At 33.6% G+C, this 16,102-nt stretch overlaps 1 protein-coding gene across 1 annotated transcript in view; it reads left to right on the top strand.

Moving 5' to 3' along the window:
* The window catches only part of LOC124613973 (methyl farnesoate epoxidase-like), a 226,593-nt gene extending 211,273 nt beyond the window's left edge, over window positions 1-15,320 (top strand). The window contains exons 8-9 of the mRNA XM_047142761.1: window positions 14,881-15,022; window positions 15,100-15,320. Of these exons, the coding sequence (XP_046998717.1) occupies window positions 14,881-15,022; window positions 15,100-15,275 (318 nt within the window). The 3' untranslated portion in view covers window positions 15,276-15,320. The remainder of the gene's footprint in view (window positions 1-14,880; window positions 15,023-15,099) is intronic.
* The last annotated feature ends 782 nt before the right edge of the window (window positions 15,321-16,102 follow it).

Raw genomic sequence — 16,102 nt, 5'->3', positions numbered from 1 at the left:
CAAACAGATTTTCATAAAGAATGTATTGATGCATGATTAAAGTTAGAAGAAAATTGTCCACTTTGTAGAAATATTATTAAAAATGATTTTATATAAATTTATTCGTCTTTTACCTGTAATTAAAATATCAAGATCATTGATATCATGAATAAACTGAATTTCACTATATTTCTGCCATAAACTAAAAGCTGCATTTGATAATTTTAATTCTCTTTTATTTGTACCTTTATAATTCCATTTTATGTTCTTTTTATTCCATTTATACATACTAGTTCTATAACTATCAAATGAATCTTTTACACCACATCTTGGTTTGAACATAAGATTAGAAATGAGATGATTGATGACTATAAATATCATATATAACGCATAGATACCTATATTACATCTACAAGAATTGAATAAATTAAACACAGAAATAATTCAAATAACAGATGATAGAATTAAAATGAAAGATGATCATATTCAAAATTTCAGAGAAACAGTTAACATTGCTTCAGAAGTAATAGGTAAAAGATGCAAAGGAAAAAAAATTATTACCACAACTGACGACAGTTTTAAGACCAATATTCATTCTTTTAAAATTATTTGATAATAAATGTGAATATAACTACAATGTCATTAGAACACAACAAAAAAAATTACAAAAGCAACTATATAAAGTCGAAGATAGACATCCAAATTGTGAAGAAATGTTAAGATTGAACTATATTCCTAATTCAATATATCTGTATCAACGAATGAAAGAAAATTGAAGTATTGTCTTTCATCTGAACTATTTGAATATTTTGAATAACTATACACAAGAACAATTGATTAATGATATAATTAGTCTGCATCATCATCAAACTGAACTTTCATAAAATAACTTTATCTTTATTTACCCAATTGTTATGCAACTTATCGAAACCTAACCATTTAACATAAACTTGATTATCTTTCTTTTTTAAAACTTTTTCAACTCAGTATTCATCTGGATATTTCGTTTTCTGTAGTTGTTGTTCATAAAAAAATCCTTTTATATCTTTTAATTTATATGTAATTGGATTAGAATAAATAACATCTTCAATTTCGAAAAATTTCTGTTGACCAGTTAGCTGTATATCCTTTTTCGAAAACCCCTTTGAGTTTACTAATTCTCACTTTGTCACCTTTTTTAAATTTAGTGTCGGCTTCATTAGAGACAATATTAGTTATTTTCAAATTTTTTTCATTTTCTTCTATTGGTGTCATTCTTATTGTAGAATGATTTGTATTATTATATTCATCAATTAGATCTTTAACTAGATTGATCCATTTATAATTTCCTTGAAAAGCAAATTTTTTCCTCATTTTTTTCTGTAAGTGTTCTGTTCAATTGTTCAACAACAGATGCTTTTAATTATGAGAACGTCGAATAATGATTAATGTTACTTCTCCATTAGTTCTTTAAATTCTTTGTTATAGAATTCTTTACCATTATCTGTTTGTAAATTAGTCAGCCTTCTATATAGAATAATTTTTTGAAATTTTTTTGAAAAGCATCAAGCATCGCTTTTAGCTGTTTAATCTTAAATAGTTGTAGCCCATGCATATTTTGAAAAGACGTCAATAGCAGTCAATAAATATTCATATCCTTTGTTTATTTTAGAAATTCCTTTTAAATTACCTGAATCCATTTCAACTAAATCAGCTTGCCATAAATCATCTATTCTAAAAGAAACATCATTTCTTCTTTTAAAATTCTTTCTCATTGGTTTATGTAAATCATTAATTATATTTTCACGAATATTTTTAAGCCTTCGTCAGCACTTAAAAATATTTTTTTAAAAACTTTACTGTTTTTAGATTTACAGACTGGACAGACATTCAATTCTTTGTCTTTCATTTTTAGTTGTTACTCTTTGCGGATTATGTGTATCAGTAAACTTTAGACAATGCATATGATAATCATGTGAAGCAAGTTTTTCGATTTATAAAGATAAAAAATTTATTAAAATTTCAATTTAAAATTATTTCACCAAATACAATTATATTTACATCTACAGGAATAGTTTGAACAGAATCTTTCAATATTACAGTTTTAAAATTTGAATTATGTACCGTTATTGATTGAATATTATTGCTTATTTTATATAGCTTATCAGCTACACTAACTGTTATATCAACATCATCAAAGTTTCAATCTCTATTTATATTTTTACCAACAATAATATTTCCTTGAAGTATGAAATCATATTCAAAACTGTACATTTTTTGTTCACCACCTGCCATAAAAGAAAATTCAATTATTTGTTTACCATATACTTTTTCTTTAGGATTACCTAACATTTCTAAGTATTGTGTTAAATTTGTTTTTGAGAAATAATCAGAAAAAGCCTTTTTCTATTTCCTTTTTTGAAAAAAAAAAATCCTGGAAGTGTTGTAATTATCTTGATGAATCTGATAAATTTTTTCATTAAACTGTGTATTCGTAACGTAGTCATTAAATTGTATTAAAATGCATGTGTATTCAGGTTTTGTAACATAACCTTTGTCTAAGTATTGTTTGTTAACTACATCATAACCTTTGTCTAAGTATCGTTTGTTAACTACACCTTTTGCATCAATTGGATCATTTACATTAGCAACTCTTCTACTTATAAAACCAATACATCCTTTACCTATTTTAAAAATAGCATTAAATTCTTTTTGAAATTGTTTAATTGCATTAGTTATCTTTGTATTAAATTGTTTAATCATATTTTCAATTTTTTCTAGATCGAAAGTAGATGTATTAACTACATGTTCACTTTGTTTAAATGAATGTATCTTATTACCAAAAACGTACATTTATTAAAACCTAAAATATCGTTAAAATTATAATTTTCACATAAATGACCACATATTACTCCATCAGAATTTTGCATTCTTTCTGTATTGTAATATAGTTAATTTTTTTCCTAAATAGTTAATTAATTGTTTTGGTATATTACCACCAAATGAATCAAAAACAAATATTTTATCTGTATTTTTATAATAACAAATCAAATGTGTACCAGGATTATCAGATGTATTTTAAATTTACTATACCAAATTCAATTTTAAATTGTTTATTTACTAATTCATCAGTCATATATACACCACGAAAGTGTTTAATTTTTAATTGTTTAGTAAGTTCTTCTATATCATCATTACTTAATGCAGTAGGGTATTTATTAATTAGTTTTTCGCGATTTTTTTTTTTTTTGTTTTCCTTATTCCAGTTTCAGTTTACTTTTCCATTTCTAAGTTATGTCTAAAGAACCAATTGTTGCTAAATATGGTAATGCAGCTAATAATAACGGTAAAAATCCGCCTTCATGTTGTGTTAATCCATTACCATCTTTCTTTTTTGTTAGATATTCAATAATTTTTTTAACAACAGGAATAGCTAATGTAACAAGCAAATTACCACCAACTTTCTTTTCTTTGTTCCTTTTTTGAACATCTGTTGAAAATGGTTCAATTGCAGTTAATTGTTAATTATTTAATTTCAATTTAATTGATGTTGATTTTGTTTTGGCACTAGGTAGCAAAGAATTATCGATTGTAAAGTTATTCATTTATATAGTTAAAAATTTAATAAAGATTTCTTATATAGTTTAAAAATTTATAATCACCAACCATTTTGATCAACATTAAATCCCATACCTAATTTTCTTTTTCCATACATTATTCTGCTAACAGCTGTTGCTGCAACTTTTTCACCAAATGAAGCATCATTTGCATACATTCTTTCTTTTGCAGCTAATTGAAGTTCTTTATCAGCTATAAGTCTTTTTTCTACATCTTTATTATCTCTGTAAGCAGCATCATGTTTTTTTACAAGCTTCATTTAATGGATTTATCCCTTTATCACCTTTAGCTAATCTTTCTTCTAATTTTGTACCTGGACCACTATAATTACAACCAGGAAGATGCATTTCATATGTTAATTTGTCAATTAAAGTATTTACCAATCCTTATCCATATTTATCACTTTTCCAAAATGTATGTGGAAGATAATTTAAAAATCTAATTAAATATGGAATTCATTTTGGATTATCTATTATAAAATCATTAAATTTATTTGTTAACATTTGAGCAATACTAACTTTTTCATTACGATAATTCTAATTTCCAGCTAGTTCTTCACCATGAATAACAGCTAATCTATCAATTAATTATCTAACATCATTCATCCAAACATATTCAACTGATTTATCTGTATATTTTTTAAATAAACCGATACCTTTTCGTTCTGGAGAACTGGAATCTGAAGAATCTGTAGTTGAATTTCTTCTTAAGTTGGAAAACAATCATCAACAATTGGTTTTATCAAATATTTATATTTATTACCTTTACTTGATCTTATTTTATTTGGATTATTAACAGAATACAATGCACCTGAATTATATAATATATCTGCATAATTTGATAAATCTACACCATCGAATTTTTCATTTATATCATCTGTAGTAATTTGTTTTTCAGTTAGAAGTCTCATTAATCCATCTGTAACTTCATATGTTTTTTCTCCAATTTTTGATTTATCTCCACTGGATTCAACAGGTAATTTACCAATATATTCAGACATGCCAACAGGTTTTAAACCAAAAACTTTATCTTCACTATGATTAATGTACATTAACATTCTTTCGCTAACATTTATCTTTTTAGTTTCATTTATGTTTTTATTTTCATTTTGATGACTACATGATTCTTTTTCTTCTTGATATTTCTTTAGTACATCTTCAATTTCTGATTCACTTAATATATAATCATATTTTCCACGAATATCATCAGACAAATCTTTTAATCGTTTAATTGGTGATAAATGTCCAACAACTTCTATATGATAACGATATGGAATCATTTGTTTTTCAACTTATCTATTTTCTTCAATTGCTTTCAGAACATTATCTCCTAATCCTTCGATTCCTTGTTTAACTTGTTCAATTGCGCAATAACAGGTTGATCCTCCTTTTCATATTTTTCATATTCTGTTCTTAGTTGCTTTTTCCAAAGCTTAAATTGTTCTTTTCAGCTTTCTTTCTATTTTGTTTAACTTGTTTAACAACTTTTTCATTGCACTTTGCAAACATTTATTAAGGAAGAAAAAACATTAGTAGTTATGTTTATGTTTAATGTTTATATTTATATTTAGTCTTTACATTTATGTTTATGCTTGTGGTAGTCTTTATTTTTATGTTTACATTTAACGTTTCTGTTTAATGTTTATGTTTATAAAAATTAATAAGGTAACGTGTTTTACTTATACATTTATCATAATAATAACAACCACATGTGTCTGGTCCACTTGTAGCATTATTGTTAGACCATGAAAAATTTGTATAATGTTGTCCATAAATTTATTCTACTTTTTCAGATTTTTCATATTGTTTTATGTAATCAGGAGTTTCTTTAAATTCATTTATATGTTCGGGTAAAAGATCATCATCATGGTCTAATAGATATGTAATATCATTTTTTAAAGTGTCCATTATATTAGAGATAATAATAATTAAATATATATAAAATGTTGTATTTTATTTCTACACTTAACTTCATTCGGTTTTCTAGACATATCTATTGTGAAAAATCCAAATTCATCATTCCAACATTTACTACACATTTCTTTAAATTATCACACTTTAAATCTCCACCAACAAACTCATGATGAATATGATTTAAATTTGTATCATCTTGTTTGCACTATGCTAACAATACACTGGCTGTAGTGCAACATTCCATAACTTGTTATCATTTTCTCATATTACATATTACAATATTTTCCAGAAATTCAAACTAATTCTCAGAGAAATAACTATAACTATATAATACAACATAAGCTGTAATTGTGATGATGTACCAAACTGTGGTGCCACATCAAATTCTAAAGTTTTGTGAGTCCCACAGTCTGCCTAAGCAGATTACTGACCCTTACATTTACACCTAGATGTTCTCCAAAGTATCTGAGCCTCCTTTTTTGTGTAGCAGTGTTACTATTTGTGAACCAGTGCTACCATTTGTGAACTAGTGCTTCCATTTGCAAACCAGTGCTTCTGTTTGTGAACCAGTGCTTTTTGTTTTGGACCATCACTTTCAATGAGGACCCAAGGACCTCTGCATGATGACTGTTTGAGGACAAATCCGGTGAGATGGCATAGTGCATTGCTTCAGAAAGGTAGCTTGCAAGTTCCATAGTTTCCTGAGTAGGACCAGCTGGAATTCGGCAGCATTTGATTTCTGGAATACGTGAATTCCACATGCAGTGACACATGTAAATATGGGGAGCTTCCCATTCAATCATCGCACAGTTCAGTTACTTCTTTCACATGCAATGACAGCTTGCCACGGTGTTCCCTTTACTTTCATTCACCGTTATGTGCACCCTTTGCTAGTAGTGAACTTTTGGTGTGTATAGTGAACTTTTGAACTAATGTAAATCATAGTGAAGGCTTCTGCAAATGCACATTAGACGCTCCTGTCATGGTGAGTGTAAGATGTTTATGCACAGTGACCTCACATCATGCTTATATGTAATGCTACATATCAACACCTGCTGGCCCAACTATGTTCACAATACTCAGATAATCACCTCATTTTACAAGCACGTGATGAAACATTTAGCATCTGCTTCCACAGTGCCACTTCAGTTTTGTCCATTGACAGGACAAAGTGAGTTTCCATGCTCGCCCTCGACAATGCCCATATGATGCTGACAGTTGAGGTCTCCCTGTCCTCCGTTGATGTCACCACCTCACCTATCTCTTGCCAACATCACCACCACTAATGCTTATTGCCGTAGCACCCACACTAGCACCTGGTGTCCCAGAGCTGCATTCAGTGATGTTACCCCAATGACCTCCTCTCATAGTGAGAGGGGGGGCAGGGTGTAGGGAGAGGGAGGAGGTAGGGTCTCTGTGGCACCTTCCTAAATTCTCACATTTGCTAAGTCCCACAGTCTCCCCAGTGGACAACTTCCATCAGAGTTGCCCCTAGATGCTCTCCAAAGCACCTACACCACAGTGGACACCTATCGACAGGAATGTCTTTCCCTCCCACTATTGCAATCTGCCCACTGGTGCTTTCACTCAGATTTCTCATCTGCCTGTGAGGCAGTCATCTTTCAACATTCATGAGTGATAAGTAGTTAATGCAGCATTTGTGTGAATGCACCTTCTTTTGTTTGTGTACCAATGCTGCCATTCTTGTTTCTGTTTGTGAACTAGTGCTTTTGTTTTGGACCAACGCTTTCAATGAGGACCTGAGGACCACCACACAATGAATATTTCAGGACAAATCCAGTGGGTCAGCTCTGTGCATGGTTCAGGTAGATAGCTTATCAGTGCTATAGCTTCCCGAGCAGGGCCAGCACAATCCAGCAGTTTGTAGGTTGTACACCATTTTTCCTTTTGTTTTCCCAAGTCACTTTGGACAGCCACCTTCTGATTTCTGGAGGCCATGAATTCCATGTGCAGCATCACACATAAATACCCTGTACTTTGTGCTGCTTTATCCCAGTACCAAATACCCATTCAGATCTTCCTCTTCAATTACCACAGTTTTGTACATTGTTTCACATGTGAAGGCAGCACACAACAGTGTCTTCCTTACTTTTACTCATCATTATGCATGGTCTCTGCTAGGGACAAACTTTTAGTGCTTTTATTGAACCATCAAACTTGTGTCATTCTTAGTGATGGCTCAAGCCCATGAATTTTAAACGTGTGTTTGTTCCTGTACTGAAACTGATAAACAGAAATTTCAGTGTGCCAGTCATAACTAAACCATGTACAGACAAATATTACCTTTTTGTTTTTGTTAAATAAAGTATAGTAGTCTGCTGAGCTTAGCAAATACCTCATGTTGACAAAAGTTTCCCCTCCCTTTTTCATTTCCTCACTGGAACATATCTTCAACATCATTTCCCACATTCTCCTCTCATTTCCCTTAATTTCCCTCACTTAACAGCTATGATGTGCATTGTGCAGTGAAACATTTATGGTGCTGCCAGCATTACTACAAAACTATGGAACTTTTCATGAGTAGTGATATGAGATTAAATGTATACCTGTGCAAAAGATAACTGCAGCCATGAAAATGAAATTAAAGATGAGTTGTTTTCTGTGTATCCAGCAGACAGAGATAGGATTAGAGTAACAATAATGAATCCAATCACAGGTGAACTTGGATGAAGACCTGTTGGGCTGTACCTGAAGATCAGAGGTGTAGGGATCTCCATAAAAAAGCTTAGAGAATCTTACATGTTGGAGAGGTGCTTTTCCTTGAGGAACTCATACCATTGTATGGAGAAAACAAAAGATTTAGTCCTACCAGGAAATGCTTAACTAGCCTCCTTAGATGTTGTTAACCTATACACTAGGATACCAATTTCAGATAGCATTGATATTACCAAGCATAATTTATCAAAACACTAAAAAATTTGCCAAGGTGGGGCTACAGAATTGGTCATTATGTTACAGTTCACTTTATCTTTCAGTCATTTCTCTTTTAATGGTAAATATCATAATCAACCAGCAAGCTTAGGATAGGAAATGGTTTAGTAAGCAGAGTAGCCAATATTTTCTTAAATCATTTGGAAAACAGTATTATTACCAAATACCCCAAAATCTGGAGTAATAATGTTGCTTATAGCAGATATATGGTTGACACATTTATAGTAATAAAAGGCAATGACGAAATGATCAAATACATAGCTGTAAAATTTAACAGTATGGTTACCAACATAAAATTTACAGCTGAACACAAAGTTGGTTAAGCTTCAGATTTTATTGGTTTAACTATGAATAGCTCTACAGAAAAAGTGAGATTAGGGATTTTTAGGAAGCTAATGTTTATCGAAGCCATTGTAGCAGCAGACGCATGCCACCCAAAAGAGCACAAATGGACCTACTTTTGGGCTTAGCTAAATAGGTTAATAAAGCTGCCTGTAAATGAGAGTGGCACTGAAAAGGAATTGAATAGTTTAGAACAGGAAAGACAGCAAGGTCTAATTGTTATAATGGTAAAGAAATTAGGTCTCTGTAAAATTTGCTTATAAATAGCACAAGCAACAAACAATAAGGATTAGTATGACACGTAAAGAAACATTCACTGAACATGTAGTAAACAGATTCAAGAGCTTTGGGATTAAAGACTAATAGTAAATTAGGAAACAAATTATTACACTTGGTTGAGGCCAGATGTCACAAGTATTAGGGTGCAGGTGTTTACAGTATTATGAGTGGTAATTGCAAAAAAAATTGTATAGGACAGGCTACTAGGTCCTTCAAAAATCATTTTCGGGGCCAACCACATGACAGCAATAGAGGCTGCATGAAAAAGCATCTTTTACAAAGCAGCCTCATGTTCAGTTACGCAGAACTGGGATCAGAGCAGACTTACTGGACAGGATGAGAAGGAAAGACTGATTGTTTGGGGTGCACCAGATGAGATTTGAACACCTGAGAACTAGACAGGGTAATATGCAAGACAGAGATTACTGCTTAAACATTGTGCCTGAGTTAGTAAGAGTGAAAAGCTAAGTGCAATGCATGCAATAGAAAAGGGAGGGGGTAGCAAAAAATAGACAGGTAAGAAAATGAAAGATGTAGAAAACCAAAACAGAGTGATGAATGGAGTAGTTACTGTGAAGAAACACTGAGGCAGGAAAAATTAATGTAAATTAAAGCCAGGTGGGTGGCGAGAACTAAGGACATGTTGTAATGCTGGTTCTCATATACGGAGTTATGAGGTGTGTGGGGGAGAATCCAGATGGTCTGTGTGGTGAAACGTCCACTAAGGTCATGATTGGCATGTTGTAGAGAATGCTCTGCCATGGGATACTGCATGTTGCCAGTGTACACCCTCTGCCTACACCATTCATCCTAAAGATAATTTGAGGGTAGTGCTGCTGATGTAAAAGGCGGAACAGTGTTTACATAACAGTTGCTATAGGACATGTGTCATTTCCTAGGTTGCTCTTCCTTTGATAGTGTATGTTTTGCCAGTGACACGGCTGGTATAGGTAGTCACAGGATGGTGCGTAGGGCAAGTCTTCCAGTGGGAATGGTCACAGGGATAGGAGCCATAAGGTAGGGAGATAGGTGCAGGAGTGTAGGGTCTGACAGTATACAGTGGATTTCAGGGCATGATTTTAGGAAGTCATGGCCTTGTTGAAGTAACTGATTAATACATTCCAGTCCAGGATTATACTAAGTGACCAGTGATGTGCTCTAATGTCGTTTTTTGGAGGGAAAAGCAGAACCAGGATTGGATGTGATTGTCCTGGAAATCTGCTTTTAAAGTAGGCTGGTGGGGTAATTACGACCTGTTAAGGCTGATGTGAGAATGGTGGTGTATTGCTGTAAGGAGTCTGTATCTGAACAAATATGTTTACCTTGAATGCCAAGGCTATATGAGAGGGAATGTTTGACATGGAACAGATGGCAACTGTCAAAATGTAAGCATGCTGTTTGTTAGTAGATTTTATGTGGACAGTAGTGTGTAGCTGGCCTTTGATGAGGGTGAGATCAGTATCAAGGGAAGTGGCACAGGATTCAGAATATGATCGCATGAAATTTAGTTGGGAGAGGGTATTCAGAGATTCCAGGAATTTTAACAGGTCAGCCTCACCATGAGTCCATATGGTAAAGATGCCATCAATGTACATAAACCAAACCAAGATCTGAAGACTTATGGATCCCAGGAAAGCTCCCTCCAAGTGACTGGTGAAAAGATTGGTATGGGAAGGAGACATCCTGGTTCCTATGATTGTACCCCGATCTGTTTGTATGTCTGCCCCTCAAAGGTGAAGTAGTTGTTGATAAGCATAAAGATCATTAAGGGGAGTAGGAAGTTAGTCATAGGTTTGGAATCAGGTGAGCTCTGATTGAGGAAATATTCAGCAGCTGACAGACCATGTACTTGGGGGACCTTGGTACACAGGGAGGTTGTATTTATTATCCAAGTTTTTGAAACAAATTAAAGATTAGAAACTATATTGTAATTGACTGCATCCAAACAATGTATATTGTTAATGGATGAATAAAGAGACTGATTGATTGATTGATTGATTGACAAGCAAGCTACATGGTGGGAGTGGGATGGGCACTGATTTAAGACCATTTCTGTTCCTCCCAAAGATAGAGTGTTCTTACTTTCATTGCATAATGTCATACAGGATTATTGTCTGGGGTAACTCATTAAGCCAAGTTAAGTTTTCTGAATTCAAAAACGTGTAATAAAAGTTATTTGTGGTGTAAACTCAAGAACATCCTGTGGAGGCATGCTTAGGGAAATACTGATGCCAATATTGCTTCCCAATAAATTTATTCCGTAATTAAATTAATCTTTGAAATATATCTCTTTTTCAACCAATGGAATCAACCCTACAAATAGGAATAATCTTCAAAAAGATATGAAGTCACTTACTTTGGCCCAGAAAGGTGTCTATTATTCACAAACATACATTTTCAATAACCTGCCAGAAGTTATATAAAGTTTAATTATGGTACTAATAAAGTTCTGTTTTAAAGGAGCCTAAAGGATTTATTGCTTGCTGGCTCCTACTCCATTGATGAATTGCTTAGTAGACTAATAACTGTCTATGTGTTACAAGTAATATAAAATAGGGCAAGTATTTGTACAACCTGACTTCTGCACAAATTCAGTGCAGTAAAGTAATTGCTGTAAATAAGATGTGCTGTAAATTGTTTTTTCTATTGAATGATCTATGGTTGTTATGATCTAAGAATTACCATATGCACTTCTTTATACTGAACATTTCCATGTTTTGTCATCAGTTATTTATTTCCTTTTAAACAATAATACATTTAAGATATTTTCTACTTAGTCAGCTTCTGTGAGGTCTGTTCCAGTTGAGATCTGTGGAAAGTACATTAGAATATTTGTTTTTATTTGTAAATATTTATTGCATATTTCTGTTTTTCTGGCATCATCTACATCTTGAGGATCTCCTCACTAAAGATGTATTGAAACATAAAGTATATCTAATCCAATCTTAGGCTATGTACAGACTGAAACACCTTATTCAGTCGATGCTCTACACTCACTGGGCATGGATGCTGCATCTGCCACATTTCATCTTTTAGGCAGCAGGTAGCATATTTTTCACAATAGACTCATAGCTATATACTACAATAAGACAGAACCTTCTCAGAAGATGTAGGAAAGACCCAAATGCTCAACTTCTCCTGAAGATATGTCAAGATCCTTCTACAGCATTCACATTCAAAAGCATGTTAGCGTTGCATATGCTGGTATAGAGATTATGGTCTCTGAGAAGTAGGCCTATGCAGGGTGCTCATTTTAACTGAAGACATTGAAATATCTCAAACACCACACATCTGGCCAAAAAAAGTTATAATTCCAATTTGTTTGTGTGGAGAGGGACATACCACATTCAATATCCCATCCCACCCATGAGTGGGTGGTGGGGGCAACTTTGAAATCTTCAATGGGAATCATAATTTTGTATTGCAGATTATGATTCTATGGTAATATTTACATACTTTTGTCTGAAGCATTTTCTTATTTCTCCACAGATGATGCTGTAATTGCAGGAATATAAGTGGGTATACAATTGTAGGTCTCTCAATGGCTCTTGAAAATCCAATGGCACTTGAGACCCCACCTCCACTATGCAAGGATAGGACAGACTAGTATTTAGTAACTTGTAATTGGAAATCCCATTCACAATGTTGTATTCCTCCTACATATCAAACAGGGCACTGCTCTGTGTGCCACTGTGGCCATGGCTTGAGGTGAATGCTACTCAACTTTTCCCAGGACAGTAAGTGTTTCAAACATAGTACCACCAACTTCAGTGCATTTAGTGATCTGCATTTCAAATGACCATACACAGGACAGAAGTGTATCTGCCAAAATATCAGCACAGGTGTTTCTGATGCAGTCAACCATGTCTTCACAGTCTGTTTGCACTTGCTGGTACACCTTAACTCTTAGATGCCCCTATGGAAACAAATTCAGTAACTTCAAATCCAGTGACCTAGGAGGTCAGTTAGTAGGGCTACCACTGCCAATCCACCACCCAGTGTAACCATGGTCTAATAATTCCTGTGTTTCAATTGTGTTATCTTCATACACTGTTGAACATCCAGGGCAACATCCTCAGCAGAACTAGTAGTTTCTGTTCCAAAACCGTTTGGCATCTGCATCCAATGAATGTCCAATTGACAAAATATAGACCAAAGAAATTGTTACTCATCATGCCACACCATATTTTAACTGACACGGGACATTGATGGTCAGCTTGCCATAACCAGAGGGAACTGTCTACACTTCAGTAATGCATGTTATGCCCGTTAATGCTACCATAGTTTATGAATGTAGTCTAACTGGAAAATAGCACCTAGGCTGAGAATATGGGTGTTATTTGGATTTTGTTGACATGCCCATTCACAAAAAACTGCCCAATTATTGAAACTGGTGGCATGAAGTTCCTGATACAGCGACATGGTGTGGATGATACTTTTAATGATGCAGTATTGTGAAAATGCTACCTACAAACATAAAGGAATTGTAATGTAATTGCTGGGTGCTTATCTGGGAGTTCACTGTCACTAGTACAGCTATTTCATTACCTTCTCCTGTAACACATTTGCTTAACTTTCTTTAGCTGGTCTGCACACTGCCGTCAGACATAAGTCTGTCCACAACCTTGTAAAAGAATGAATGAGTGTGAGCTTTCTCTGGAAAGCACTTGTCATATAGGGCAACAGCAGCCTCAACATTTCTCCTACATTCTTTGTAAATTAGGACCATTTCAATATTTTTTTTTCCATGTTGCAACACTCATTGTCCACCTGCACATCGATTCTCCAGATGATGTGTAGGTGTGCAGGCAATAAACACTGTGCAAGTATTTAATGTTTACAGCTGATATCTGTTCCATGTCTGCACAATACGTGAGGTCTGGTCTCAGTGTACTGCCTGTTTTGATGTGTCACAGTTCTGTACATAGACATGGTGACACATTCAGTAGACCTCTCATCAAAATTTTGGAGGAATAAAATGTTGGCAATGGGGTTTCCAATTAGAAGATATAAAACAATGGTCTGTCCTATTCTCGCAGCATGGTGACGGGGTCGCATGTGCCAGTGGATATTCAAGAGTTGTTGAATAGCAAGGCATAAATTGCAATTGTGTTCTCATTTCTATTTCTCCAATTACAGTGTCATCTGTGGAAAAATGAAGGAAATACTTCAGACAAAACGTATGCCAATTTTACACAAAATTGTAATCTGCAATAAAAAACAATAGTTCCCATTGAAGATTACAAAGTTGCCCCAGCCACCCACTCATGGGGTGAGGCGGTAGGTTGAGTGTGGTATCATTGGATGTCACCCTCCAAGGCAAACAAATTGGAACTATAACTTTTTTTGATACAATTTGTAGTTTTAGAGTTAAAATGAACACACTGTACATGTGATCGAGTTATCAATAGCTCAATGTCGCAAATCAACCATTTTGTCAGCAAACAGTCCAATTCCTATTTTTTGTTATTATTATACACAAACAATTTTATTACATCTCATAGTAACTTTGGTAACTGACATACTTTTCTCTTGGTGTTGTGGCTTCACTGCTCAAGGCACAAAGAAAATTTTCTGTTTAAGTATGACTATTGTGTTGGTATATTCTCCGTGTTTTATTTCTTTTCTAATAATGTATGTTATACATGGAATTTTCTAAACTCAAAACATTTTGATGATACTGTTATTTATAACCTGAAAAATAAGATCAATAAAAGTAATACTACTATCTGCCAAGTGTACATAAACAGAGACATTTCTTATGCTTTATAACCTTAAGCAGTTGATAACATAAAGTAAATGATGCATTCTGATGCAGAATACAACTGTGCTGGTAAACAACTGGTCGCTGCAGATGGATAAAGAACACTGGGGTGATCCTGAAGTTTATCGACCAGAGCGTTTCATTAGTGAAACTGGATTACTTAGAGAGGATGACACACTCTTGCCTTTTGGTCTTGGTGAGTTACTGCTACTAGAAAGAGTTATGGTAAAATAAGTTGTGGCTCATATCTGAGAGTTTTAATTTGCCTTTCAGGTCGACGTCGGTGTTTGGGGGAGCAGTTTTCAAAAAGCTTTTTATTCCAATGTTTTGCTGGAATATTGCAAAAATTTCAACTTGTTCCTGCTGATGGTACTGACCTGAAGCCTACTGCTTTTGGGGGCTTTAATCTTGCACCAAAAACTTATGACATTATTTTCAAATCTCGATAACACTGCAAAAACAATGCAAATGTACTTGTTTTCATTATTGTTGTAACAACCGAAACGTAATAGATGAATATATTTTAATGAGCTTATTACAGAGTTAATAACTTGTAAATAAAGTTATTAAATTCTCATCTCCAAACTGCCAAAGAATTGCTTCCAAAAATTTTATTTAAATTTGTGAGAGGAAAGAAAATGGTGAAAAGTAGAGGTGAAGTTTATAAAAATTTGTTATGTGAACAAGGAGAGGAGTGTTTTCATATTGACAGTTGTTGATACACAGACCATTAACAAACAATTAAATTCTAATTTAATTTCAATACTATACTTCGCAGTTTGTTTATGTCTATCTCATTAACAACTGAATGATACAATAATCTGTTAGGGAAATAATCATGTAGTGATGGCCTGATTTATTCTCCACTGTACTGTTCTTGTTTATCACAAGTTAATAAACAATTTATATAAGTTTAAAAACTTTTTCACCTTTTTTCACACCAGATCTCCAGGTAAATGTTTTTAGATATATTTTTCCCACGTGGAATGTTTCCCTCTATTATATCCATATCATTAATTTATACAGGTTAATAGAAAACAATAGTTAGTACACTTCATAAGCTGCAAATTGAAACATGTTTCTAGTGAACCACTTGACTGACTAATATGCAAATACATACACAGAATCAAATTAAATGGCAACAGCAACTAAGACAATGGCTGTGGAATACATGGCTAAAAGCTGTTGTTCTGGAACATGCAAGATTAAGTAATGTGTAACAGTGGTAGTTATCCAGGGGGCAGCAGGTAAAATGGACTTAAGCAATATTTTTGTC

Source organism: Schistocerca americana, chromosome 4 (assembly GCF_021461395.2).
Source record: "Schistocerca americana isolate TAMUIC-IGC-003095 chromosome 4, iqSchAmer2.1, whole genome shotgun sequence".
NCBI classification, from domain to species: Eukaryota; Metazoa; Arthropoda; class Insecta; order Orthoptera; family Acrididae; genus Schistocerca; species Schistocerca americana.
Note: the sequence above shows the minus strand (reverse complement) of the source record. Positions and strands in the feature narration are given on the sequence as shown.